At 36.7% G+C, this 25,672-nt stretch overlaps 1 protein-coding gene across 1 annotated transcript in view; it reads left to right on the top strand.

Annotated features, from left to right (window-relative positions):
• Positions 1–25,672, top strand: part of LOC145665153 (uncharacterized) — a 60,571-nt gene that overhangs the window by 32,410 nt on the left and 2,489 nt on the right. The window contains exons 5-6 of the mRNA XM_081732433.1: positions 7,222–7,369; positions 17,537–17,703. Coding sequence (XP_081588559.1) covers positions 7,222–7,369; positions 17,537–17,703 — 315 coding nt within the window. The remainder of the gene's footprint in view (positions 1–7,221; positions 7,370–17,536; positions 17,704–25,672) is intronic.

Here is a 25,672-nt window from a genome sequence, read left to right as displayed (position 1 = left end):
TCTCACAGAGAAGTTCGTAGTATCCCTGAAATTAGTTGACACTTGAGGGAATAATGGGAACGCCATTAGCCGCAAAATGCTTCTCCACAGGGGCGTCATTTAGGGGGGAAATTGCCCCTCCCCAAGAGTTTGAGGAATGCATATACTTTAATCAATTGTCTACTAATGTACTAGTACAAAACGTGAAAGTCCTATGTCGGTTTTGCTCTTGCCCCCCTCAAGCAAAGTTTGAAATGACGCCCCTGCTTCTCCACGATAAGTCTTCATCAAATATCTTTCAGATTTTTTGTTCTCAAAACATGAGTTGTACTAATAAGAACCCACAAATTGGAAATATCTTGCACAATCGTCTTGGTAGTATAAATATATACTCATCAATAATTTCGAGGGATTTTTTTTTCACACAACAAATAGGAAAGCAATGAAATAGTAAATTGTGAAATTAAAAATGCTTTAGAACAGGGTTTCTCAACAAGAGAATCGCGAAGATTAGCGGAAGGGATAAATGTTAATTACAGTCTAATACCGGAAAATTTTTAAAGTATTCTTTTGAATTTTGTTCTGATAGGCATATTTTTATTTTCATATGTACTAGGGTACAGCGGGGTAATTTGAATAATTTCAGATATTTTCTCATATATCTCGGAAACTGTAATTGGTATTCAAATATAAAATTGTGAACAAAAACTTTGAACCTTACTATTACTTAACAATTTTTCTTAAGATAGTGTCTGAGATACATCATTGTGAAATTTGGGTATTCATTTTCCCCGCCGAAATTTCGAAAAACGTAAATGTAAGGGGCAATTTGAATAACGAGTGGGGTAATATGAATAACCAACAAAATAAAGGCGCGCTGTTAAGATCTTCTTCCCGAGAAGACTGCTCCTTAAAATGTATAATAAGGCCATACGTTTCCGAAGGGGAGAATCGAAATTCTTCAATAGCTTATGGACTAAATTGGTAGATACCAGTATATGAAAACCAATTAACTGCCAGTCCAACAGAAGCTGTGCACTTCTAGGCTTCAGTGAACAAAATGCAGAACTGAGATTTACTAATCACTGACCTCGGGTTTTAGTGAATCCAGATAGTTGCCTCTTGGTGGTAATTGGCTTTAAGGGCCTTAAAAACAGAGCGATCGAGTGGTTATAATACGTGTGTTGTGTCTGGAGGTAGGTAAAGCATTTCGATGTCATGACTTTGGTAGAACTCTAAGGACAAAAGTTGTGAGTGAGATTTTGGGTTTTAAAGTCCGGACTTAGGCGTACGCCTTTGAATATTACTACAGGAGGTATAAAAGACCTTCTGGCATTGCAGCATGCTATCAGCGTTACATTTTCCCCTCGCTCAACAGATGTTAAACTTACCACCTCTTTTCTACCCTTTTCTGCAAAAATTTTAGGGGTCTGTTATTTAGAGGAAGATTACTTTCGTCCATATTATAAATATGGTTACGATGGTTTATGGAGATCATACTCGTTCATTAATTTTCCCAGTAAGTCAAAATAAGAATTCACAGTTTCTTTGTTAACACTAGAAGCTTTCGCTTTTGACAAATATAAAATAGTAGGTCTATAGTTTTAATTTCACTGCTATTCAAATTGCCCCGTTTTGAATTATCCAAATTGCCCCGCAGTCGACGAATATTCCATTCAGAACGTGGTATGAAAACTGCTGATTAGTTTACGCCAGCGTATACTATATCAATGCCCCACATGCTACTGATACGAATATAATCCAGAGCGGTTTCATTTTATCCAGTTAATAATAAGGAAAGCTTAAGGAAACAACGTTGAAAATTATAACGACCTAAAAATACACACATTCGTACTTACCTTGCAGCAAACAAAAAATCGTATAAGCCTTCAGAATCGGAGGAATAATTTGTATTTCTGAGAACGACTTCTGCAAACCACCACCTACAAATCCACCACAGATTCACTAATATGGCGAGCCGCGTTTCCAATCCAGTTGGCAAAATGCTTAACATTATTCAAATTCCCCGCCTATTCGAATTACCCCGCTGTACCCTATTAAGAACAACAAAAAATAAGTCTACTAAACATTTTCAACAGGTACAGAGTTGTTTAAAAATCAATTTAAATGAAATAGGTGCAATATGAAACTAATGAGAAATACCATTAGTTTCTGGTATGCATATTAAAATACCAGAAAAATACAATTACAACAAATCCTGCTTGCAATGCAATTAAAATTGAAAGCAAATGAGATACCTGAGCATGGTGCAATTTTACCAGTGCGGCAATATCGGGTTCAATCTTCGTGACGCACATTATCAAGTCATTTTCAACTGATAAGCGATTTCTTGTCTTTGTTTTAATACTTACCATCGAAGAAAAACCACTTTTGCACAGGCACGATGTAGCAAATGGAATTTTTAATTTTAATGCAGCAGATACCAGACCAGGATATTCTTCTCTCCTCTTCAGCCAGAACTTGTCCAAGTCTTCGTTATAGAAAACCACTTGCAAGGACTTGTCGCACGATAATTCTATTTGTTGGTCAAGAAGTGTGGGCTTAGATCAGCTACATTGATGGCCTCTTCAATGTAGTTGTTTAATATCCATCTTGAACCAGCACTCTCATTGTAGGGAATATATTACGTTTACTGTATCCCCTATATACAAGAAATGGATTCTACTATTTTAGAAATAGATACGTAGATATCGTGAGATCTCCGTAATAGATATATTTAAAATCCCACACAAGCTTCCAGAAATTATAAGGGAGTCGCTGGCAAGAGGATGTGATAAAATGGGGTCGGGACAGGAATTAGGTTAAGAACCACTACTTTAGAAAATGGAAGAAACCTGAGAAAACTCACTAAAGCAATGCCGTCCACTACATGCTTACAGTATTAGAATTGAATTTTCCTTGAGCTTTTTATATTAGTATTTAACAATCTATGACTGAGTTACGGTGCCTTGAATGCGCGAGGTACTAACGAAATACGCAGTAGAAAGAGTTGTACGCAATATGCAATTGGGGATATGAAAGAGACACGGTATATGATGTAAAAACTAACTGGATGAGGATTAACTCCAAATTACCACACTCTTGCGCCCAAGATTACACTTTCGAAACAGTCCCCTACTAGAAAAGTAACATAACGTGAAACACTAATCAATGTAATGGAAATACGTGAAAAGTGTGTAGCCTATCAGATTAATATAGCGTTACACAACATTTTTTTTTCTCTCAGAACAGCTCTGATATATGTGCAATGGAGTCGTAGAGGTCGTGAATGGTAGCAAGTGGAATATTACAACATTTCGCGCGCAAAATATCGTTCAGTTCCGTGAGAGAGGATGAAAGCTAAAATCTGTGTCGGATTCGTGTCTTCCAAACGTACCAAAGATCAATTATTTCCGGATCCGGCGATTGCGCGGACCAATGGGGGTATTTAAGTTTATCTCGATTATCCTCAAACCACGTCACAATAGCACCAGCTGTGTGAATGGTCGCATTATCATCCTGAAATGTGTCGCATTATCATCATCATTGCACAGAAACCACATTTGGACCGTAGGATGTACATGGTTTCTTAGAATAGCGACCTAATCATGAACAATATTACATATCTCCAGTCATCACTCGTCCATGTTGCATGTTTGTGACACCATTGCCGTCGTGCTAAAGCATCATGGTCCCTTACCAGAGGTTTCGCCCGTACAACCTGACACCGTATGTGCATGTAATGTAACTCAGTTGCTAAAGATGACTGGAGTACTCAGGACGTCTAAACCATGTGGTGTAAGAGATACACAACCGCAGATATCTACAGAGAAATGGAGCCGATGTATTGGGACAAATGTTTAACAGTGTGAGGTGCATGTAGTTTGAAAATGGACAAGAAAATGTTCACGAAATGTGCAGTCGGGACGATTTCGTTCCTTACTGACAAAGGACAACATTACACGTGTTGACGAACTTGGAGAGCGAATTGACGTGTTCATCTGAAGGACATTGTCAGCAGGACATTGGATGACATTTTCTATGGTAATGTTTATAAAGCTGTCCACGATTCGTAGGATACCGCAAGGTGTAATGTCGATGGATTCCTAACTCCATACCGTAAATGTCGCCAATACCTAGTGGCCCGCTTGCCGGTAAATGCCGATCGAAGGATTGCCGCTAGTGTGCCACTAGTGGCAGGGTTACGTCGAGTCAAAACAGATATCTAGAGTCGGCGTGTTGAAATTCCTTGGTCCGCGCTCCTTCGATTCATCGCGGAGAATTGCGAAGGGACCAACACGAACTTTCGCCAGTCATGTGCATGCGGTTATTAATAAATATTATTTTTCCCTGTGGAATTGTTTCTATAAGGACTATACTTGAGCTCCTGTGGTCAAGAATAACTCCTGTCTTTACATCATGAAGTGAAAAATCTTGAAATGAGTGCGTATAATTGTATGAATTTAGATGTCGTCTGTTGCCGATCATTAGGAAGTGAATAAGGGAGAACTATGGAATAAAGTGAATAGACGCGTATCACTTTGTTATAAAATTACCTGGCGAATGCATTTTATCTGATCCCAAACGGTTATTGTCGAATATACACAGTTAAAGGAGCACTCTGATTAGCCAAATTAAAAAGAATTCAACGATTTACCTCTCTACAAGCGGTGTTTTCTTCTTCATCTCCGTGGCAAAGTCGGAAAAACACGCAGCTAATAATCATAAGATTGGTGATTCGCGCCCAGTTTGGAATGCTTTTTATTTTTTTTAAAAGTTTGTTTTAGACTCACCTTAATGTAAACGAATCACGCGTATAGGCGACTTAACGTATTTTGGGGAAATCATTTTGTAATTCATTGGCGTTCCGTCGTGTGTCTGCCGTTGGTGGTATAATTTTCAAAATGGAAGTGGAGCCACTGCTGGGATTGTCGCTGCGGTACCGCCAATTTTTGGCGAGATGTCGCTAGTTGCCCGTCGGTGGTCCAACGACGCTTACGGCATGGGGAAGCTTCTTAATGATGTCAACAAAAGCAACCGAATGGCTACGCCACTGAATCATTTGGAACGTTATGTCGAGGAGGATGACAGATTTCTGGACCTCCTTGTCTCTGGCGACGAAACATTGATATTCCATAACACTCCCGAGTCAAAGCGGCAGAGCATCTCGGCTTGCCAATAACAAAGAAATTCTGAACAACACTACCGACTGTAAACTGATCCTCATAGTGTTTTGGGACAGTAGGAGACCACTCCTATTAAATTTTCTCCCAAGATGTGAAACCATCAACACATAACGCTACTGTCACACACTCTCTCATATCAGCGAACAGCAATTAGGAAACACCGTCAGGATATGGTGTCGGTATGGTTTCTCTCCATACAACGCAAAACTACACGTGGTGAACACATTTGCTAAACTTTAGTCTCGAGAGTGGGGAATTATGGAGTATCCTCCTCACAGTCTAGACCTTGCCCCAGTGATTAATATATTTTGGTCCATTGAATTAATTCCTGACAGGACAGAAGTTCACAAACGCCACCTAAGAGCAGAACAATATTCTCTGTTGGTTCCGTGAACGGCCGGCCGCCTTTCACGCAGTGAGCATTGAGAAACTTGTGGTACGGTGGGCAAGCGACTCAATAGATATGGTGGTTACGTCGGAGTATCCTCCTACGTTCCTATCCTCCTATATATATATATATATATATATATATATCTTGTTTTCCGATATAGAAATCAGTACACGCGAAGACTTCTCGATTTTTTCTCGTATCATGTAAACGAGAATGATACAAGTAAGGTAACATAAGATGTTATCGTGTAGTAGTAATGTAATAAACTACTGCAAACAGAAGCAAGTCATGTATTATTTATTCTTTTTTTTCATATTTTTAATGATTCGACTGACAAAAATATTTAATTACCACTAAAGACAAATGGTAAAATATTGGCAACTGAGAGTATAATATTGACCAAAATTATAGCTAGCAGCGAAGCTAATTTTTTTTACTGGCTAAACAGCACGTTCAAATGCCTAGAATTAGCCAGAAAATGACTAACTTGGCTGAACTGCTGCGTATGTCAATGATAAACATTCTCCCAGCAAAGTATGCACATTCAATCTGTTTGACCCTAGCAGGTGCTCGTACATTGGGGGAAATCTTCATGAACTAGGAAAATTTCGTAGCAAAATTTATGAAATAAAGAAGAAATACTGAAATCCAATGAAATAGTCAAGTTGAGTTGCAGGTAAAATTTCATGATGTTTTTCTACTTTCTTTCGAGTACAGTCAATAAGGCTTCTTCCTTTCTGGAGATCTTGGCAAATGATCCAGTCCCGTGTCTTTACTCTTCTGTCACTGCTGTGAAGAAGCATGGCATTATTGAAGGAAAGGACAGATTACAGATCAAAAACTGCTTTCTTGCTCAAGATTAATGCTTTTTTCCAATCAAGAAACACTCAAATAAAGAATTGTCGTAAGCACAGAGGAGCTCCATCGACAAACTAGGGAAACTTTAACTAAAAAAAGGAAAATATTTGTGTTATTGAAGAGAAATTTGTTTCAGAAAATCTATTCAGCAGTATGGATATCTTGGAGGGGAGTTGAGTGGAGGTGATAGATCTACAATATGAAGTGATCAAACGCGAAAGAAAAGTTATCACAGTAGCCATAGTGGATAAAAAGTTAATTTTAAGTACGCTTTACAAAAGCATAAATAGATCTTAAGATTTTATAAGTTCTATCCTTGAAACGACGCCTATATACGGAAATATTTGCAATACATAGTTATATGTGCATATAACTATAAACAGTGTCAACAGTTGGAAAATTGTTTTGCTCACTAACTTGTTATGAGATCGATATCTTATTGGAAATATTGAATAAAAACGGAAATTTAAATCTACTCAAAGTTATGTATAAGACAAATTTATTGAAAGTTTTTTTTTTAATGGTTATTTTTGTATATGGAAACGTTTAAAAACTGTGTCATGAAAACCAGTTGTCATAAAAATACGCAGTTTGCACTTTATGGACACACAATACTTGTTCTTCAGAAGTTAGCACATTAAGTCAGTATTCCTAGGTAGCTTATGCACATTATCATGCCGCAAGTTTCTAAGACATCTTTCAAGTACTAATATTTGTCATGTGAAAAATATTGTAAGCAAATCGTATTTTGTTATTTATTATTAGAAATAACATAAATTCTAATAGTTTAGTATCTTCTCATTCAAGAGTGCAAATATAGACCTAACGTTTGTTCAACCACAAGTGCCTGAACAACAAGTTGAGGAAGTTGATGACATCCCCAATGAGGACCCCGTGGAAGAAGCTCCTCCACCTGTTCAAGAAGCTGCAGCTGCACCAGCTCTACATGTTACAGGTAAGCGCAGAGAATTGAAAATTGACACTTAAACTGATACATAAAACACCGAAGATGTGACATGCGCATTGAGCTATCTATCTGATAACCTAGTTCTCACACAGAATTTTGATCTGGATACTATTCAGAGTCCAACCCACTATTATTCTTTACTGGTTTACAGTTGCTAGGGAACAAACATATAATGTCCCAATATCTTCTATCTATATCTTTCAGTTTTACGTCCCACGATTATGCCGGCTAGGCTAAAGGGGACGGTGATGATGAGAAATGAATGAAATGGTGGAATGATGAAAGTGGGAGGAAACGGGAGAACTCTGAGGAACCCGCACACACGATGTTTTTCCATGACAAAGTTCACTTGGCGAATGGGATCGAACTAGGGACCCCAAGCACCAGAGGTGAACGCTCTATCACTGAGCCACCGCGGCCCCTCAATCTATATCTATCTAGATAGATAGATATAAGTACAGATAGATAGATATTGGGTCAACATGTTTTTGTTCTCTAGTGAAGAGTAATAGTGGGGTTGGACGGCGCCTTATAATTTGTTGTTAGTGACCCCTTAATCTCGGTGTCCTATGCGGTTGCAACTGAGTCTTGCGCTGACCCTGCCTTTATATAGGGATCTATATAAAGGCAGAAAGGGGGCATGAGGAAAGGGCGCTGACCCTTCATACAACAAATTATAGGGGACACCGTCCATACCTTATACTTGAAAAATCATGGTTTTTATTAAATATTTTTACAGTAAATTTTTCAATGTAAATAATTTAGGCCAATAGTATATTCATTAATCATTATTCCTGTAATAACCTAATTCAACATTCCTGTTTCACTATATTAAGTGTGAGTTCTTAGCATTAAGGTGGATGAAGCTCACTGTTTTATGTATTTTTAATTTGCTTAAATTTAATTATTTTTATTTGAATAAGAACAAGTACTTTTTTAAAAAAATAAGAATCACTGTAAAGGAATATTTTTCCTCTTCCATAAATTATTGCATATGTTCTCGAGATCAATCTAGTGTATCGATGTATGATTTTGTTTTAGTTGAAAGAAGATTCACCTTTTCTGTTTTGTGATCATTAATACTAAAAATCTGAAATTATTCCAGTATGTGTAAAGTTGTACTCCAGGAATAGTCGACATGACAACCATTCGTTGATTATTATTTAGTACTAAAGTAAAAGGATATAATCAACTAATTGTTGTCATGTTGAGTATGCCTAGGAGCATCACTATACCAAAATTTCAAATGTATGAATGTACTTAAATTTACTATACTAGTGTCCATATACTATACATGAATATTCCCAAAAGATACAAACAGTTCAGCTGATGTGTATTTTCATCTGGTATAACTTATTAATATAAAATAGCAACATTTGAGATGTTCATATCATGGACTTCGACGATATGGCTGATGAAGATAATACCATTTTAAGCATCGTGTCTTGCTATTTTGAACGCAGCTAATCTAAGAGAACTGGAAGTTTTACGTTGTTTTAGCAGTTGTATTTTTACTGTATTCGGTATAGACTGATAACTACATTTTATGCCTTCTTTTGGAAATATTTCCTATGTCAAAATTCTTCTTTTGATATACTGTAATATACTCGAAATATCGCCAGTTAAGGATGAACCACATCCTCTTGCATAGTTTGGAGTAATCTTACTAGGTGGACATTTTGAAAATTTGCAGAAACCGTTTTTAAAGTTCAGGTGTGTGTAAACTCATCCCTTCGTTCTTGATAAGCCACAAAGAAATTTATAGGACATACTGTATCAAAATTGAATAATTTTTGTGGGTTATTGAGGAAATTTTTAAAATCAAATTATTTAAACAAGGAAACTTCGAAGTTTTGTGCAACTTACCACTTTTATCCCCTTATACTGATTTCAACCGGATAAAATGTATTAAGATACTCTTAAAAATGCACTCTCTTTTTCAGTTTTAGTTAGAGAAGAAAGTTTTATGAAAATTTAATTTTTATACAATTGATACTGGAAAATTGTTTTCTAGGAAATGCGCAAACTTACAGCATTGGGAAGATTTAACTCCCTTAACCAATGCCGCATTCATGAGCTCAGTGTTCCTAGGCACTCTTGCTGTGACAAAAAACGACAAATAGGAAATATGTTCTGAATTATTTTTAGACTTCTTACGCTATCATTACACATATTCGAATAGAAAAAAATGACTGTTCATGAAATAGTATAAATTGTGCAAATCATCATAAAAGTCTTTATCTTCGTTTTCCTTTTCAAGTTTTTTTAACATTTTTAGACGTTGCTTGGTTTTAGAAAATTTATCTAATGTTGCTTCAAAGTTGAGTGTTGAAGTCAGGTCACTTTCGATCGCCAGAATAGCCAAGCCGTTCAATTTGATATGTCCCATGAAATTTCTCTAGTAGCTTTTGACACGTTTCAAAATTGAAAACGAACGTTTCCCTGTACAATATCATGGCGGCCATACTTACACAATTATTCTGAGAAGATAGACGGTTTTCAATAAACGTAAAGACCATAATGCCATTTACTGCAACTTCGTGTGTCAACTCGTTCCGGAGATATTATTTGGTAAAATCTGCAACACTTCGTAAAATTATGAAATTGCAAGAACTTGTTGTAATTACAAATATTGAAAATTTTTCCTCTAATATTATAAAAGTAGACAGAAGTAACATTTTTAAAAACAATTTCCTACAATTACGTCATTTTAAACATTATAACAAACTACAGGCCTACTATGTTTTTCATATTCCCTGGTGAACAAACACCGTGTGTGAGAGTTTTCTCGAGGTTCTCCCGTTTCCTTTCACTTCCTTTCATTTCACCATTTCATTCATTTCTCATTATCAACGTCTCTTTTCGCCTAGCCGGCATAACGGTGGGACGTAAAACTTAAATATTTAATTTAATTTCATTTTTCATATTTCAGGAAGGTAATAAGATATCAAATTTCTGTAAACTGCATTATAATAATTTTCCCGTTTATTAGAAACAATTTATGTAATTAAATGGGACCCTTATCTAATTACTATTTAAATAAAATATTGGAAGAAAGTAAAATTGTCGATGTCTTGTAACTTTGTTCCTACTCATTACAAATACGTCGTAAATTATGATCACAATGTTCGTTAAGGTACTTCTATTGTGCATTGACTGACCGTCTTACAGGGGCGGATCCAGGACGAACTTCGGGCGGGGGGTTGTAATACTGCTTCTTAGAGCTACTTTTAAGAGCTCCAAACTCTACTATGGGTTTTATTTATATATTTTCTCTTCGGAAGGGGGGGCAATCGCCCTGATCGCCCTCCCCTGGATCTGCCCTTGCCGTCTTATGAGTTTGCTACTGTTGTATAGTCCTCCAAAATGTTGATATCTGCGGGTGTTTGTGATGCTGTAACGTCCTTAGTAACACTGAAAATAAGAGTAATATTATAAGTTTTCGTTGAATATGCAGATTTAAAATATGTAATAACAGCGTGATTCAAAGAAACGGGAAATTTTGAAAGTTGTGTTAGCAACAGTGGGAGTTTGGTAACACTGAATAACGTACGCCAGCCTGTCAACGACACCTTGCCATTCAGTTATCATGAATGCTTGGAGTGGTGCGGAAACTGCTTTCGCTATCAAAGTATTTTGCAAGAACAATGGCAGTTTGGAGGGGACACCTAGAGAATTCCGCTTCATTTTAATTTAGAACGCCACAATAACAGGGCAATTTTATGGAGCTACACCAGCATCCATTGGACAGCAACAAAGTTACTGTGTGCTGTGTTATGGCATCATACGATATGAGGGGCCGTTATTGTTTTGAGGACGAGAATGGTCATGCGATTAGAGTCACATCGAATGGTTACTTCGTCATGCTTGAAACCTTTGTTGTTCAACAACTACAGAGATTTCCACACATTATTGTCATAGCCTAGTTGTAACAAGATGGATCAACGTCCCGTACAGCACGAATATCAATGAGTGCTGTACGACAATTGTTTGAGGAACGTGTAATTTCGAAGAATGGTTACATTCAATGCCCTCCCAGATCCCCTGATTTGTGAGCTTGTGATTTTTTGTGTATTCTAAAATGGCATTATTTTTACTATTAAATGAGGTTTAAAAAATTAAAAATTTATTTTTATGAAATTATTTAATTTTCAGAATTTTCCTTTTTTAAAATCACTTTGTAGTACCATTTAAAAATGTATATAAGAAAGGTGCCGAATATCGGATACTGTTGAAAAAAAGGAATGAAATCTTTACCAACAGATATTTCACAGATATAGCCTTTTCTGAATGTTCTCTAATGTTTGTAGATTATAATTTGAAAGTTTCGAAGCAATAAAGAAATATTAAAAGAAAGATATATACGGTACACTTTGGTACAAAGTGGCATTTTCTCAGTTCTGAAAAAGGTTACCCAATATCGGATAGTAAGGGGTCTTAATATCGGACGGAAATTGAATGAGAAGGATGTAAGTAAAACCACAATTGGAGAAGACTGTGCATTATTTTAATTATATTATATGGTATAAATAAAACGTCAAGTTGCAAAGCATGTAGATTTAACTAAACATTGCTCTATAAAATAGACTACTTTCTAAACATGTGCATATGTAAATTTATCTTAACTAAACATTGTTCTACAAAATCAAAGACGTTTTCAACATGTAGATTTACTTTGAATTAAGCATTGTTCTATCAAACAGACAACTTTCTAAATATGCAGATTTTCTGGTACTTAAACATTGTTCAACAAAAGAAGCTACTTTCCAATAATGTAGATTTATTTGTAACTAAACGTTCATCTACTCATCTGTAGTAGGATCTACCAAAAAGTTAAATTACTTTCAATAACACTGTTCAACAAATTTTGATCGAAAGTATGTAAATTCTTCGAAATTGCGATTTTTACATTCATTTAAGCATAATATGAAAGGAAATGACAATAGAAGAATTTTCTTAGCTCAGGTTGTGAAAAAAATGCCCTTGTACAACAGTAGCTGTATATATAGAAATGTATTAATATTTATAGAACATTTAAGCAAAATCCTTGTAAAAACCTACATTTTACTACTTTTTTTTTTATCTATTTCACTGTGATGTGATAAGCTGGGGAGTTAAGAAGTACCCTAACCTATAGCTTTCTATACCCTTGTACTTCCTTTTTCAAAATTGCGCAAATACCAGTTTCACAGCGATACAGAAAATAAAGTAACCGTGGTCAACTTAAACATTAACAATTCCGTAATAAAAATCAGTATTAACATCAAAACATGAAAAATATGTACAAATACCTCTTTGTGCAAGAACTACACTGCAATGTAGACAAAAGCTTCAAGTGATCGCTTGTACAGGATTATGTTTATTTTATTTTGAGCGTCTTCGCTTGGCTTGCGTTTTGTAAAATACATCTGGAGCATCCTTTGCAATAGTCCAACAGTAGTCGGCCAATATGTTAGAACTCCACTTTCCCTCATATCACTACTCCATGGCTGCAATATCTTGATGGAAACGCTCACCATGTTCGTCACTTACTGCTCCACAATCTTCGGGAAAGAAGTCTAGATGTGAATGAAGAAAGTGGAGTTTCAGAGACATATTGCAACCAAGATTTTCGTATCACAATAACAACTTTGCTACCAGTTGTTTGTAATTTGTTGCTCGGTGTCTTCCCAAGAACTGTGAACGAACACTCTTCAAGCTTTCCCACTCAGCTTTCTCCTCATCTTGGAGAATTTCGTCGAACTTTTGATCTTTGAATAGTTGCCTAATCTGTGGCCCTATGAAAACACCCTCTTTAACTTTGGCATCACTTAATCGAGGGAATTGTCCTCTTAGGTACTTATAGGCCTCATCCTCTTGGTTCATGCTCTTAACAAAACTTTTCATAAGACCTAATTTAATATGTAGAGGGGGAAGCAAAATTCGGTTACGATCTACCAGTGGTTCATGCTGCACATTTTTCACTCTCGGCTGAAGAGTTTCTCTGGTACTCCAATCACTTTTGCGGTAATGAGATCCACGATCTCTACTGTCCCATTCACATATAAAGCAACAATACTTTGTATACCCTAACTGCATACCTAGCAACAGTGCTATTACTTTAAGGTCACCACAAATGAGCCACTGAAAATCGTAATATTTAATGGCTTGAAGTAAACGTTTCAAGTTTTCATAAGATTCCTTCATATGAACTGCTAACCTACAGGAGTTGAAGGAAGTTCATTTCCAATATGTCAAATCACTGCCTTTAGACTCACCTTGGACGAATCTATAATGAGCCTCCACTCCGTAGGTTCGTAATTAATTTTAAGTGCCCTCATGAGGCCATTTACGAGGGGGAGTCAAATGAAAACCATAAAAGTACAAATAAAAATCCGCATATGGCGCCAGTGAGCTGTAAGTTGGCATGCCTGTTTACGATAGTATACCGGATGTCTCCTAGGTGGCAGCAGCCGGCAGATGCACAAACACTGGCGCAACAACAGTTCCAAAATGGCAGCCCCACTAGCCACATGCACCAGCGAGGAGCGTTCTGTGATTCGGTTTTTGCGAAGTGAAGGTGTGAAACCGATTGACATTTTTAGGCGAATGAAGGTTCAGTATGGAGATGCGTGTTTGTCACAGCCACAAATCTATGAATGGTGCCGGAAATTTGCAAATGGTGTTACGTCTGTGGCTTCAACGGCTGCAATGGTCTCTGGAGTCACTACGCGCCGAGCCTGGGGCTGCCATTTTGGAACTGTTGTTGCGCCGGTGTTTGTGCATCTGCCGGCTGCTGCCACCTAGGAGACATCCGGCATACTATCGTAAACAGGCATGCCAACTTACAGCTCACTGGCGCAATATACGGATTTTTATTTCTACTTTTATGGTTTTCATTTGACTCCCCCTCGTACATCTGTACATGCCACAAGTGTGTCTTCCATAGTAAAAAATGAAGTGAACATCTTCTCCCTATTCCGATACACTGAAAGATTTACTTTTTCCTGCAATAAATTCCATTGCTTTAAGCATGACGCTAAAATTTCGGCTTTGCTTTTCGAGAGGTCCATGTCTCTGATTAGATCACTTAGTTCCTCTTAAGTAAGTCTATGTGGTTCACATGGAGGTTCTTCTACAACAAACGTAGGGTCCTTCGAAGTACTTGATTCAGGAGCTTCAACTTCTTGATCATCATAAGAAAAAAGATCGTATTCTTTAGGTGGGTCAGAAACAGGTAGTCCTTCTCCATGTGGAACAGGACGCATTGCAGAAGGAATGTTAGGATAGATCAAGGCCCGCTTTTTCTTCGTGGAAATTCCCATCTTGACGGAAGGAACCATACAAAAATAACAGTCTCTGATGTGGTCGCTTGGCTCCCTCCAAATCATGGACACTGCAAATGGCATTGAGCGCCCCTTCCCATTAATCCAATTTCTTAGATTGCTGGCACAAGTGTTACACACAATGTGGGGTGCCCAAGATTTATCTTGGTCTCCAATTTTACAACCAAAGTAATATTGATAGGCTTTTCTTATTAGTGGTGTTATAGTCTGCTTTTGTGAGGAAAATGTCACTTCCCCACACACGTAGCAGAAGCTATCCGCACTGTTTACACAATTTCGCGGCATTTTTGTTTATTGAAATCCTCAAAATGTCACTTGAAATAGTTCCGACAACTATTTAAAAATATACATTCGAAATTCCAGTATTTTTGCGTACTTGTAGTTGTATTTTTATGTCCTGCACTACACAAACGTCACACCCAAAACGCTGATAACTGCACTAAACCTGTCTTTTCTAACAATAGCAGAACACTACTGAGATAAGGAACACAATGAAACCAAGCGTTCATATAGTTTCTCCAGTGTTGCCAGATCAGTGTAACATTTTACCCCAAACGAAGCGAATATATTTATTTTTAAAGCGTTATTATTAGACATGCCTGTAAAACGAAAAGTGGAGCTAATATTCGAAAATAACTTTCAAATTCGTGATCAGCACCACAAAATCAATAAGAATTAGCTGATTTTGTTCAATTTACATTTTCGTTGTTGAACAGTGTAATCACAAACAAAGGATTTCCACGTTTTTGAATCAGTGTCTGCATATAGCTCGTGTGCCCATTTAAGACATTGCATACATCGTATGCATAGTTCACCACCTTTGTCAAGTTTATACGGCTGTGAACAAAACATTGAAGATTTTGGATGTCTTGAGAAACTCCATTTTCTTTCTCTTGACGGCAGCAACAGCCTGGAGCATAGCCTCAGAGTCCCACTTCTTCCTTCGAGCGATTTCAGTCAACTGTAATAACCGAAGCATGACATCAGCAATATCCGATATTTGGAACTTCTGTACTATCCGATATTTGGCAACATAGGTCGTGTGGCAACTTTCAACTATATACATCACGTAAACAGAAACGAGCTACCAAAACATCATATAATTTAAGACTACTCTTCTTAGCCTATATTATAAGTAAGTATGATTATGATTAGGTTATCTTTATGGACGACATAACGCAATCAACTGCAGTATTTGAAATATTTCAAAAGGTCAAGATAACAAAACTTTACCACACTAATAAACATGTTGCAAAAGATATCATAACTTAAATGTGTAATGGCCCACCTATTGGTGTGCAGTTACGATAACGGCCACTAGGCTGCAGCACCTCATACGGAATATTTCTCGGTATCCGATATTGGGAAACCATCCGATATTCGGCCTCTTGACCCTATAGCTTTGTGTTGGATTGGCAACACTGTTAATCAGATATTTTAGAGGATGCCGAACAATGTCACCCTGTAGTATTTCCATGTTCCAAAATTTAATCGATTTTTATCAGTTAGTTTAAAGAGTTACAAGTGGTCGTTTGAGACCAAATGGCTCACTCTGTATATATAGATCTATAGAATGTACTTGTAGAATATAGAATGTATATACAGAGTGGAACGAAAATGCAACGACAAACTGAAAGAGATAATAGTAAACATGAAATTAAGAGTCCTCATCCCGGCGAAATTAAAATACCGCTAATTTTACATTAATTATGTGATATCTTCAAATAGATAAAAGATAATCGAAATGTGGAACAAGAGCGCCCTAGACAATATCATTTTACATGAGAAACCGTTATCACGACTCACTTATCTGCTTTCGGTTTCGAGCCATTTTGAAAATCGTCATTTATTTTCGCGTTTCTAAACAGCTGAAAACATAAAGCCACTAGGTGACTTGTGATAACGGTACCTCACGCAAAATAATATTGTCTAGGGCGCTCTTGTTTTACATTTCAATTATCTTTTATCTACTTGAAGATATCACATAAATACTGTCAAATTAGCGGTATTTTAATTTCGCCGGGATGAAGACTCTTAAGCGGAAAATGTCTATTGAACAGCGGTGCCGTTTTCACATGAGATACGCTGAAAAATCGATGAGTGCGCTGTTTTAATGCCGAATATCTCATGAACGCGAAAAGATATCTATGTTGGGTCAAAAGATTACACGAAAAGTTGCACCCAGCAAATACAATTGACGTACAAATGAAAGTGGAGAGTTCGCTACGACACGGGAATCTGAACAGACAAGCAAGGAAAATGCAGACACGTATTCCTCATATGTGGGGATCATAGTGATTATGAAGACATATTACAAATTGATTAAACATTTATAAACGTTTCAAGATACACAAGTCATTATGCAAAGTACTTCAATAATAGTACATATGGTTTAAATCTTATGTCACACGCGACGTGGATATTTCGTGACTCGAAGGATTCTAATAACTTCTATAGGAAACTTAGAGGAAAATCAATGTATAAATATTGTACAAAAATATACATAACAGAGCGAGAAAATTTTCGATTCGAGAGGAGAAAAGCTTTCTGAGAATGGAGGCAACACGAAGATTTGACAAGAATTTAGGAGACGAGACGAAACACCTTTATTTCCCGTCTCGTCACGTGTGCAACACTAATCTTTTGTTGAATGTCCCATTTCTTGCAATCCTCTCTACTCTGTTCCTGTGTTCGTTACTAAACGTGCGACTGATTATAATGTTAATGCTGCTTCCCTTACAGAATCTCAGATAACAATTAATTAGTATTTACTTTTACTATTACAGGTCGTGATATTAGTCGAAGACATAGGCATTTTGAATTTATTAAGTGGTGCAGGAAGTGTCTCAGAAGGCTAAACAGGTGGGGAAGACATACAAAATCTGGAAGAATCACTGTAGCGATATTGAGCTTTTTGGGTTACTTGGTTTGTCTTTGGAGACTAATTGTATGCTGCCAATAATTCTGGTCAGTCTACACTGTCTGAATCTTAACATGGTAAGTGACAAATACTCTTTATTACTGCTACAAAAACAACAATTACTACTACCTAGTGATAATAATAATAATAAAGAAAACCAAGAAAGTTCTGTCGCTTTTTCACCCACCACCTTTGAACATCGGTATTTCACTTAAGGCGTACCTGGATGATCAAAAATAGTCCCCATCAACATCGACGACCTTCTGCCAACGTACTGGAAGTCCATGCATGCCATCATAGTAAACATTGGTGGGCCGTGAAGCGAAGAAGGTATCAAGTGCATTTTCCACCTCTACTATGGATTTGAACTAGTGTACTCTAAGGTGATTGTCCAAGGAATGGAAAGGGTGATAATCAGAATGTGCAATGTCCGGGGAATATGGCAAATGCAATAGTATTTCCCATCCAAGGCGTACAATGGTGTCCCGGGTCATCTACCCACATGGGGCTTAGCGTTATCCTGTAACACGAAGACTCATTTGCAATTCAGAAGTGCTGACTCCAGAGCTTAGAGTTTTTGTTTGAACACGGCTCAAGTGCTAACAGTACACAGTTGCATTGATACTCAGACCAGCTGATAGCAGTTCCCGATACACGATGCTGCGAGAAGTCCACCAAATACACTGGAGGAACTTATTCTGATGCAGTGCTTGTTTCGGCTGTTTTGGAACCGGTTCGTGGGATGCTAACCAATGATGACGGCGCCGTGGAGCTTCGCACAAAACCCAATTTTCATCACATGTCAACACCCATCCAGAAAGGGCTCCTTCCCCAGACGAGATAGCAAAGAAACACAGGCGTCTGCTCGCGTTGCCTTCTGGCCTGGAGTCAAATTACGTGGGAGCCATCGACCCAACTTCTCGTGCTTCCCAAGTTAATGCAGGTGCTGCCGAATGGTTTCTCCACCCACACTGAATTTCAGTCTCAGTTCCTCACTTTTCTGGCCACTGTTCACCTCAATTCATGCATGAATATCTTCATTTTGTACATGTGTTGGTCTTCCGGCACGTGGTGCGTCTTCTAGTGTTTCGTCACCGTCCTTAAACTTGTTAAAGTCACGACACTCTTACCAAAGTCCTGGCATACCTTCCGCCCCGCTGCAACGGCGTTTGACCCTAATTTGAACTCGTACATCATACTAACTCTTATGGCGCTCTGTGGAGGTCCCTTGTTCACTCTGTCCTTACCCAAGTTCAGGGTATAACTGAACTGCCACAACCAGGTAGTATGTTGGATATACCCACACCAACAACTGACCTTCGCCTTATCTCCATTCGCATTCAACTTAGGTGTGAGGGCCAATTGAACACAGACCTCCACAAAAAGCGACAGAACCTTCTTGGTTACCCTTTTAACTGAATCTGCGCTCTCTACACAGCGCATCATTCACATATAAGCATGAATCTTCTTGTTATTCCTCACAACATTTGTACATGTCCTTTAACAGACACAAGTGAAAGACGTCTTAATAAACATCGGCAAGGGGTACCATAAAGGGAAGATTTTTTCGATTATTTTTTCAATATCTCTCACTGTTTGCAAGATTTGAGCCTACTTCCGGTTAGAGTTTCTAATTCATGTATGATCAGTGTTTTCTTTCTTGTTACATGCAGTATGTACAAAGCAAATTCATTACCTACACAATTAATTATAATGTCAGTGATATATGGTGTTCATTGAGGAAAACACTACAAACAAAAACTTTCATCTTAGACTGGAGAAATGATTATACTTCGTTTTTATAATTTGGTCATGAAAAAAACACCTGAGAGATATACAACACCTACATGCAACTATGTGGTGTTGGAATTATAACTCGTAGGATAGGATGCGTTACATTTTAAAATTTCAACATGTCCAGTGTACTCTTAAGAATGTAATTAAGAAATAATCACCATATTTTAAATATTCGCTTAGAACTGCACAATCTATTCAAAATTTGAAATCGTCCAGTGAAAACGGCACGTTCCTAGCGCTTGAGTGTTTTCGAGATTTCATTGTCGAAAGGATTGGGGACGAACATATAAACTTCGCATTTTAATATATAGACTAGCTAAGTAGTATAGATGACTTATCTCACTATAATTCCTTGCCAACCCTTAAAATTAAATTATGTTTTTATACTATTTTACTAAATTTTTACAACTTTTATTATATTTTTCGTACAATTTATGGTGATTTTGTATTCTTTTATGCTAATTTTATACTGTTTTTGGTGATTTTTCTTATATATTTGCCATTTTTATACATATTTTCAATGTTGCCATCCAATAAAAATTACTGTAAAACATTTTTGATAATATACTTGGGTATCTAAGAGGGTGGCAGTTGATGGAAACACATAAATGGTTGAGAATACAAAGTTTATATACAATTCTTCCTAAGCCTATAAATAAACTTGTTCCTTCCCTTTTTGTCCTTCCCTGAAGTTGTGAAGAACAGTTGAATGAACTTGAAGAAACTAGCTGGAAATGATGGGAGGAAGGAGACACGTGTGCGTGAAAGAATGTTAGGAATTTCTTTGTTCAAGGAGTAGTGGTAGAACGTAATGGTAGCTGATTGTTATGCAAATTAGGGTTGATCATTGCACCTGTGCGTTCATTTGTTTACAATAGGTCTTTGTTGACAGGATTGTCGTACGACCTTGACTACACATGTGCACGTGTGCAAATATTGTATGGAATTTAACACGTGTTTGTATGTGAAATAAATTAGGGCTATTGACAGAACGGCTCTGTTTATCCTTTGTTGACAGGAAAGTGGTTGGAATGATTACGTGACCGGATGGATGTACGCAGGTGTTGAATGTTTTGATTACATTCAAGAAAGTAGGTGGAATTATTACGTGACTAGACACATGGGGAAAACATGACAAAAAAGTAGTTTGATTGTTTGGGACACAGATGATGATTACTGTATTTAATTTTATGTATTTATGTTCGAGAACTTACTGTGCTTCTGTTTTGCCGACGTTGTTTAAAGAAAGAAGGTAAAATATTTAAATAATTGTAGGCAATACAATTATATGGAGTGAGGGGGATTCCACCTAACTGCTAGTTGGAAGAACAACATGTTTTTGTTGTGTTATAGAAATGGTTATTGATACTTTTATTGATAGGTAGATAAAATATGCATATTATGTCTTGAGAACATATTGATAGAATAGAAGAAGAAAATCTAATTAATAATGTTAATTTCTATTCATTTATGTTTAAATTTGCATGAATTATAAGCACTTTTTGGTTCTTAAGAGATAGGAAAATATACTGTTGTAAGAGTTAGTTATTTCTGCTGTAGCTTGTTTGAACTTCGAGGCAGAAGGTGATGTTTGTTAACTTGTATAGAAAGACTCCAGCAAATTAAAAGCGAGCGGCGGACAATGGTTTTACAACTTTTTATTCCACCCAGAAACTTGTAGGAACTAATAATAAAAGGAGAGAGGAGGGATTAGATAAGAACGAGGAACGAATGATAATTTGATTCACATTCCTTGAAGGACGTCCTTCTTGGGTAAAGAAACCCTTTTTAATTGGCCTGCCCCCTGCCAACCAGCTTGATTTATGACCCTGCAACCTGAGGTTAGAGAAGATCGACCATTGTTTACCTGAGGTGTTTTATTGCAGGGCCAATAAAGTGTTTATCTTAGTTTGGTTTATTGCAGAGTGTAGTATATGTACAGATGTTGAAGTGAGTTTGTAGCAAATTTGTAGAAGTAACTCGATATCAATTGGAAATATTATTTTTCTAATAAATCTATATCCGCCAAAATACGCCTCATTGCGTCTCTTGGGGTCTTTGAAGTTGCCAGCATGCAATAGATTTTGCCATTCAGATTTAAGGAAAGTGCCTCCAGTATCCGTAGCCCGCCATACGTAACTTTTCTACTGATTACCTAACACCGTAGTTTCGGCCTGCAACAATGTTAATCTTATGGGATCAAAATGGTCCCTAAAATGTTGAATAGAACAATAACGGCGGGATTTTTGAAAATTTGAAAGAGAACTGGGCAATCTACACAAAATTTGGAATTAACAAGGGAAAACGGCACGTTACTAGCATTTGTGGTTTTAGAGGTCTTATTGTCAAAAGGATTTCGGACAAACATATAAACCTAGGATTTAATATATAGATAATAATATATAGATAATAATAATAATAATATATAATATATAGATAATAATAATAATTTTAGCCAGTGAGAAAGAACGTGTTCGTCCAGGAGCGGCTGCTGTCTTAGACGAAAAATCTTGTACACATTAACGTAAGTGAATAATGATTATCTTACTGCAAATTTCAGTTTACCGGAAACTATGATGTCAAATTAGGCTTGCACTGCTTACTCGAATTTCTTGATGTCTGCTTGAGCTCGTTAGCATGATTAGTTGATCAGATTGGACTTTACCGTCCCTTTCAGCACGATGATATATGAGACATGAACCAGCAGTATAATACGGTGTGCGAACTGCCGTAATTTTCACAAATTTCAAATACTCTCAAATTTCAAAACTCTCTAACCGGGAATGGAATCTGGAATCCAGTGCCCCAAAGGGGCGCAGACAGTAGCACAAAATGATTTTGCGAAGTTAAATCATAAAGTATTAGTCTCTGTAATGCCCACAGTAAATAAAGTACAACAAAATCTTAAATTTACAGAACAGGTGATCGGTTGTAATTTGTGGCTACGCAAGTACTGATTAGGGATGATACCAGTGCCAGATCTTGAATCCTGCGAACTACGCGTTCACAGGAAGCGCCAGGTGAAGAGGGCGCCGAACTGGGTTAGGAATTTTGTGTATTAAATGTGAATATTTGTTAGAGAAAATGTTATGAAAATTTTCCAAATAGCTTCAAGAAATCTTGTACAGACTTAGGTACTGATAAAATACGTGAAAAGGATATAAAGTCGAATCTTTGAGTAGTTGCTATAAAACACACCTTTAAGTTTGAAATGAACTCATACATCACTTGGTGTCAATGCCACATTCCCAAGTGATGCTAGTTCGAGGAAAATTTCGCACTGCGCAGGGAGATTTAGGAAACATTTTTAAAGGGAGGAAAAGGGGGATTTAAGAATATGAGATAAAATCTAGGGGAATTTAGCTTTTCAATAAATGCTATATTAAACACTACGGCAGTACGACTAAAAACAGCGGTATTCTTTCCACAATACCACCATACGCACAAAATACAAATGTACGACCTAACGAGAGAATATCATTGCCAAATGTGTCTTTGAAATGGGAATGGATAAGAAAACGAAAGGAAGTCAACTGCTTATGGATTGGGCGGTATTATCACAAGAGATAGAGATGGTTTTTTAAAGGATACTCCGTCTTGTCATAAACAGTGTCTCAGCATAGTGCTTCGGTTCAATGGCCACAGTTAAGGGTTGAAAAAAGTAAGTGTAAATAAAATGCACATTATCGTAGCTAAGAAACTAGGCGTTTGTTTTCCATTGGTCCAGGGAGGTGGGCAAATAATTAGAAAAGATGGGCGGCGCGTATGGAATTTTTGATCATTTCTGAGGGAAATTTTAACTTACCGATAAGTTCCTAATATCACGGACTGACAATCGCTGAACATTGCTTAATGGTCACTTTGTTAATGTCTATTAGTCCATGTGTCATTCGTCAACATTTTCATTCCTATCCTGAGCAGTTTTGTTGTTGTTTTTATTTATAATGCGTGTGTTCACTTTTCAATAACACAGTTTTCTTGTAAAAATATTGATCAACGATTAAGAAAAAGTGGAGGATTTTATGGGAAAAGAAAGCTACAAAACTTGAAAGAAGATGAGAGGCAAGCGAAGGCTTTAAAAAGTTTCTTTCGATTTCTGGACAAAATTTCGAAGGTGATAATCATACAAATATTGAGATGGGGAAATTGTCAATACCAGTTACTGTTAACGAAGCAACTACAAGTCCACAAACTATTGAAACTATAAGTTTATTTTACTTTATTGCAGTAATTGAGTTGTTAAATTAAAATGGAATGGATACGGTCCCTGCGGTTACAGAAAATGAAATGAAATTTTGAGTTTTACTTCCCACGTTAATGCTGGTTAAGTTAAAGAAGACGGTAATGATGAGAAATAAATGAAATTGTGAAATGAAGAAAGTGGGATGAAACGGGAGCACCCAGAGGAAACCCACGTACATGGTATTTGTCCTCTTCGGTTACGAGTCTGAGTTAAATTTAATATATGTAATTTTTTTATACAATTAACAGCATGTGTATACTTAACTCAAAATGGTAACTGTAATCTAAATCGCAACTGTAATCGAAAGGTCATTAGGATTATTAAATAACATTTTTTGCAGACCTCTGATTGTCAATCACACCAGCGTATACATATGCTCGTTGTATTATAACAATGTAACAATCATTATCAATCTATTCTCTCGTATTAAATTCAGATTGAGCGATATTTTTTAAACATTTGGCACTAGTTCTAACAGTGGCGGCCGGTGGATTGTGGTTTCGGGTGTTGCAGTACGAATGATCTAACCAGAAGATATACACTAGACTCATTGATTAATCAGCATAAGTTTAGAAACAAATGCTATCTGACATGTGAAATTAACTAAAATTCTATTTTTTTAAATAAAAAATAATGCAGAACATTTTATCCGATTAGTCACCTTATTTAATTATTAAGTCCATTCTCCTATCTTTGATTGGAGTAAATTTGTCTAATACATGCTGGGTTGAATTCTGGGATTTCCATTATCAGGTCTTTTCGATGGAAAGCATAATCATGTATTGGCATACAAGTTCTTCCCTCATATCTATTCCGTCTATCAACACAAAACTTAGTACACACATTTCTTATCCCCCATACTAATTGTTAAGAATGACAATTTTATTATCATGACGGAGTTGGATGACATCAAAAGTTACAAAATGATCTTACTTAAGCACAAACTATTTACTGAGCAAAACAATATATTCACAATATATTCTTTCATCATTAACATGGAGACTAGAATTATGCAAATAACCAGTGAAAGAGACAAGGCGGAACAGACTATACAGTCATTCCATAAGCAGCTGGAGAATAATGGATACGAAAGAAAGAGGCTAAAATACAGAAGGAGATGGGAGAACAAAAACGAAGAAAAAGAAGAAAGAAGCCGAGAAGGAGAGCAAAGTGGAGGAGGAATAGAAGAAAGAACAAAAATGTGGTTGGGAATAGAAAGTTTGGGAGAACTAACAGAAATCATTAAAATAGTGCTTAAGAAGATGGAGGGCATCTCAACTTACAGAAAAGGGAGCAAGAGGCTTCTGGAAGTAATAAGGGAAAAAAGAGGGAAGAAGACAGAAGAAGAACAAGGGGTAATGGTGGAAAAAAAAGGAGTGATTTATAAAATTCAGTGCGGCGAGTGTGATATGTGTTATATTGGGGAAACTGGAAAGAGACTAAGAGAGCGTATAAAACAACATAAGGATGACGTTAGGCTAGAAAGGAACAAAAATGCAGTCTACAAACACGTAAGGGACACGGGACATTTAGTTAATTGGAATGAAGTAAAAATTCTAGGCCAGGAATAAAAGAAGCATAGTTAGGAAATGGAAGGAGGCACGGTTTATAGAAATGGAGGGTAATAAAGCAATGAACTGGAATCAGGACTAATTATCGACCAGCAGTGGAATAGGTTGTTAAAAAAGCTTAAAATATAAGATTTGATTACACATATCTATTAGGGTTGTTGTATATATATTGATTGCCTTACACGTGTTTATGTATTTATTAGTCCATATTAGTTATTTCTATATACGTGTGTGTATATATGTATATATGTAATGGTATATTTATATATAGTTATATGTGGTTGTATAAGTATATGTGTATATACTGTATGTGTGTGTCGTCTTTTTAAGCGTATGCGTATTTGTATGTTTATCTGTTTATTTATATATATATATTTATTTATGTATATTTGTATATATTTATATAATTATTTAATTATTTATGTCAATTATTTG

The sequence above is a fragment of the Thermobia domestica genome, chromosome 11 (assembly GCF_964235325.1).
Source record: "Thermobia domestica chromosome 11, izTheDome1.hap1.1, whole genome shotgun sequence".
Taxonomy (NCBI): Eukaryota; Metazoa; Arthropoda; class Insecta; order Zygentoma; family Lepismatidae; genus Thermobia; species Thermobia domestica.
This window is presented reverse-complemented; position numbering and strand designations above follow the sequence as displayed.